The following is a 3998-nucleotide window of genomic DNA, read 5'->3' on the forward strand; positions in this document are numbered from 1 at the left end:
CTTGTGGAGGTGTACAATTTTGTCTCTAGTGTCTTTGGACAGCTCTTTGGTCTTGGCCATGTTAGTAGTTGGATTCTTACTGATTGTATGGGGTGGACAGGTGTCTTTATGCAGCTAACGACCTCAAACAGGTGCATCTAATTTAGGATAATAAATGGAGTGGAGGTGGACATTTTGAAGGCAGACTAACAGGTCTTTGAGAGTCAGAATTCTAGCTGATAGACAGGTGTTCAAATACTTATTTGCAGCTGTATCATACAAATAAATAGTTAAAAAATCATACATTGTGATTTCTGGATTTTTTTTTTAGATTATGTCTCTCACAGTGGACATGCACCTACGATGACAATTTCAGACCCCTCCATGATTTCTAAGTGGGAGAACTTGCAAAATAGCAGGGTGTTCAAATACTTATTTTCCTCACTGTATATTGACTCTTTGTACGTTACTTACAGTCTGTGATTGCTATGTTATTTGCTGCTGCTGAAACAGAGATATTTAGGTAAATGTATAGCTGCTTCAAAGTGTCCTGTGATCCACAAAATGCGCCTCCAAATTTAGAAGAAACAGGTTACACAGAAATTGAAATGATACTGATAAGGAAATAGTTAGACATTTTAGACACATAGACATTTTGCGAAATACTTTAGTTGAGAAGATTCATACCACTATAATCTTATTTCCAGAGTTTAGACAACAGACATTTTAAACGAGTTGTTTAAATTTATCACCTTCCGATTTATTATACGCCTTTCCAAACATATTTGCAGAACCTTTTAGGCAACTCAGATCTTTACATGGATCTAATAGACATGAAAGTAAATTCATTTCTGGTATGAAGACAGGAAATTTGACACATCTAGACTGTAGGCTGACTCTAAGATTATAAGGAAACACTGCCAAAAAAAACACTATTGGTCCCCTATCATCATGACCTGAAGTCACCTTGGTCTCCAACGCAGCACCAAAAGGTTCAACATGATGCTTCCTAAGTGCTTCTTTGTGTTGACAGCCAACAGCCTGCAGTCGATTCTCTCCTACAGCCACCTGAAAAACATGTGTAGTCCCCTGGACATGTTTTTCACATTGTCAGAGAAAGGCACGTGTGGCTGCATGTGCATTGCTTCATTTTGAATCCGCATGCTCTGTATGCATTACCTACGGCAGCAATTTAGGTGTCACTGGCAAGTTGAATATCATCACTAAGATGGGTGGAAAGAGAACACACGAGATAATGCAAGTACCACATGGTGATGTAAAATGATAGAATGGTAGGGGGATAGTGTGAATAAAAACATTACTGATAATGACAACTGTAGCAGCGGAGCAGGAACAGAAACACCGGGACGAGAAAGCACAAAACTACAGGAGAAGGAACAAGTCGAGATAGTAATGTAAGAAAAAGAAAACATACAGGTGGAGGGGGAGAGGAGGAGAGGAGCTCAGTGCATCATGGGAAGTCTCCCTGCAGCCTGTAGCGAGCCTAAGTCTCTCCTTTTCCAGTGGACCACCATTGGACCTTATTTCGGTCAATAGCAAGAGACACAATTTTTGATCCTGTTTTGAATTGTGCCCTGAATTACACATATGATGTTTGACGGTTTAAAATATATATTTGCAAGTCAAGAAAGTCACAGTTTAATGTATTAATGTATTATAATTGAGGTATAAGACTGTGAAAACACATAATTACAAAGACCACAACCACCAGTCGCATATATGAAGTTGTAACTTGTTTTCTCAAGGACTGAAGCTAACGTTACTGAAGATAACGTCAAAGAGCTTTCATGTGTAGATGATTTGATGAAAGGACCGAGTTGTTGGATCAAACACATCAGCTGAGATACATTTCTGTGTGGAACATAGCTAAGTTACCAAGCTAGAAACAACCAAACAATGAACCAAGCATTAACATGTCGCTGACAAAACATGTTATTTACTGTTTTAGGATAAACTGAGACTCTTTTGACAGACAAAATGATCTTTTAAATAGACCAACATCATATGCATAATTCAGGGTACAATTCAAACGGGATAAAAAAATAAGTTGTCTTTAGCCATTGACTACCATATATATTACTTACCGAAATAAGGTCCATGGGGCAGAAGCTGAAGCAATGGATTTAGGCACTCTAAAGCAGCATAACTAAGGGATGGTTCAGGACTCAACTCCTCAAATCTATTCTTAAATGTGGAGATGGGGTCTGCCTCCTGAACCCAAACTGGAACCTGATTCCACAGGAGGGGCTCTGGCTCCCATTCTGCATTTGGAGACTCTAGGTACAGCAAGTAACCCTGCATTCTGGGAGTGCAATGTTTTAGTGGCATAATAAGCTATAGAGCTACTATGAGCTCTTTAAGAGTTGATGGTGCCTGACCTTTAAAGGCTTTGTAGGTGAGCAGAAATAGTTACACATAGACTAGTTGTCCAAACACTGTTGTACCTGCCCGTATAACAGAAATATCTAAACCTAGCTTCTTTGTGTTTCTTTCTTCCCAACAGGGGCGTCCTGCAGCACATGAGAGCATACGAGAAAACTCTTGATATCACTTATGCCCAGAATGAGGGGATCACTGAACATTGAATTTTTTATAACAAGGCCAACAGACACAGAGCTATTTCTGATTTAGAGCAGTAGCAGTAGCCTGGTGCTTTAGCTGCCAAGTGGTTCGTCAAACATTTCACAAAAACGCTGAAATAAATACAAAATAACCCCACCCCAGTGAATTTTAATATGTTGCAAGTGGAAACTCGCCATTGAAACCCAAAATAATGACATTTGTCAAGGTGGATTAGCTGCTCCAGTGCTCCAAAGCTTCCAGTGGTGGAGAAATCCGGTCTACAATACTGGCGGCCCACTAGGTGCAATATGAGCCTTTCCTCTCATTAAACATCTAAAACGCGTAAAATTTTATAATTGCATTTGTGTGTTAAACAATAAAAAACAATAAAAAACAATAAAACTTTCTGTTTTAACATTTTGACCTCAACGATCTGCTACTCTCCCATATGTGTTTCAGTTTGCGGCGTGGCGGGCGTGTGTGTTATCTGGGCTGGGGCTCCCTCGCTATTCTGGGCCTCATTGATGCCAGTGAGTGTAAACCCACGTTTGGAGCAGGTGAGTCTGAATTATTATTTTTTTCTGTGTGATAACATTTTGCAAAGCCAGGACTTGCGACTTGTGAATGCAACCGAGACCCAGTAAGTCTAAAACAAGATGTTGGTTAATGATCACAGATGCATTTTTACCATATATAATTAGTAATCTGGGAGAGACACATCTTTTACTTTTGCACGATGTATGTATATTATTTGTGTCTGTGTGTCTGAGACTACGGAGATGTTCGAGGCTTCATCAGTGGAGGATACAGAGAGCTGAACAACAATGAGGGTCCGCTTATTTCACTGGTATGTGAAGGAAAACAATGAATTAACATCTATTTAAACAAAAGAGGACAACTGGAATTAATGGACAACTAATTATTGCAAATGGAGAACAAAAGCTCTAATCGGACACAATGGACTAATAAATGGTATTTAATTATGAATGATGACTAGATTTAACATTCCTCTGTGCTTCTTTTACGGTAGCGCTGTCTTCTGTTCTGGGTTGTCTTACAAGTCTGAAAAATCCTTAAAAAGTATTAAAATGTCACTAAAATTCAATTAAAATGAAACACAGCTTATTTTGCACCATGCCATGACACATCTGTCTCAGCTGAATTTAACTTGTAGATTAACCCAGAACAGGATTAGTGTGAAAGACATCCTGCTGTACCTTCTTTATGAAACCCTGCTGGACTTGATGTCTGTTTTCAATTAATCTGCTTTAGTTCTTTTTTTATACTGCTGGGTGATCTAGTGAGTCAAAGGCTTTTTGAAATTGGCAAGTACTATTTATATTCCTTTTGTGAAGATTGTTTTTTATTATTTATTTTGCATCATTACGTGACATATGCACAGACACACTAACTACTTGCAAATTGCACGTGCTTAC

General features: G+C 38.8%; 1 protein-coding gene across 1 annotated transcript in view; it reads left to right on the plus strand.

Moving 5' to 3' along the window:
* gckr (glucokinase (hexokinase 4) regulator) overlaps nucleotides 1-3998 on the plus strand; it is a 13394-nt gene that overhangs the window by 4108 nt on the left and 5288 nt on the right. The window contains exons 11-13 of the mRNA XM_046055135.1: nucleotides 2504-2578; nucleotides 2998-3119; nucleotides 3333-3409. Of these exons, the coding sequence (XP_045911091.1) occupies nucleotides 2504-2578; nucleotides 2998-3119; nucleotides 3333-3409 (274 nt within the window). The remainder of the gene's footprint in view (nucleotides 1-2503; nucleotides 2579-2997; nucleotides 3120-3332; nucleotides 3410-3998) is intronic.

Source organism: Micropterus dolomieu, linkage group LG01 (assembly GCF_021292245.1).
Source record: "Micropterus dolomieu isolate WLL.071019.BEF.003 ecotype Adirondacks linkage group LG01, ASM2129224v1, whole genome shotgun sequence".
Lineage (NCBI taxonomy): Eukaryota > Metazoa > Chordata > Actinopteri > Centrarchiformes > Centrarchidae > Micropterus > Micropterus dolomieu.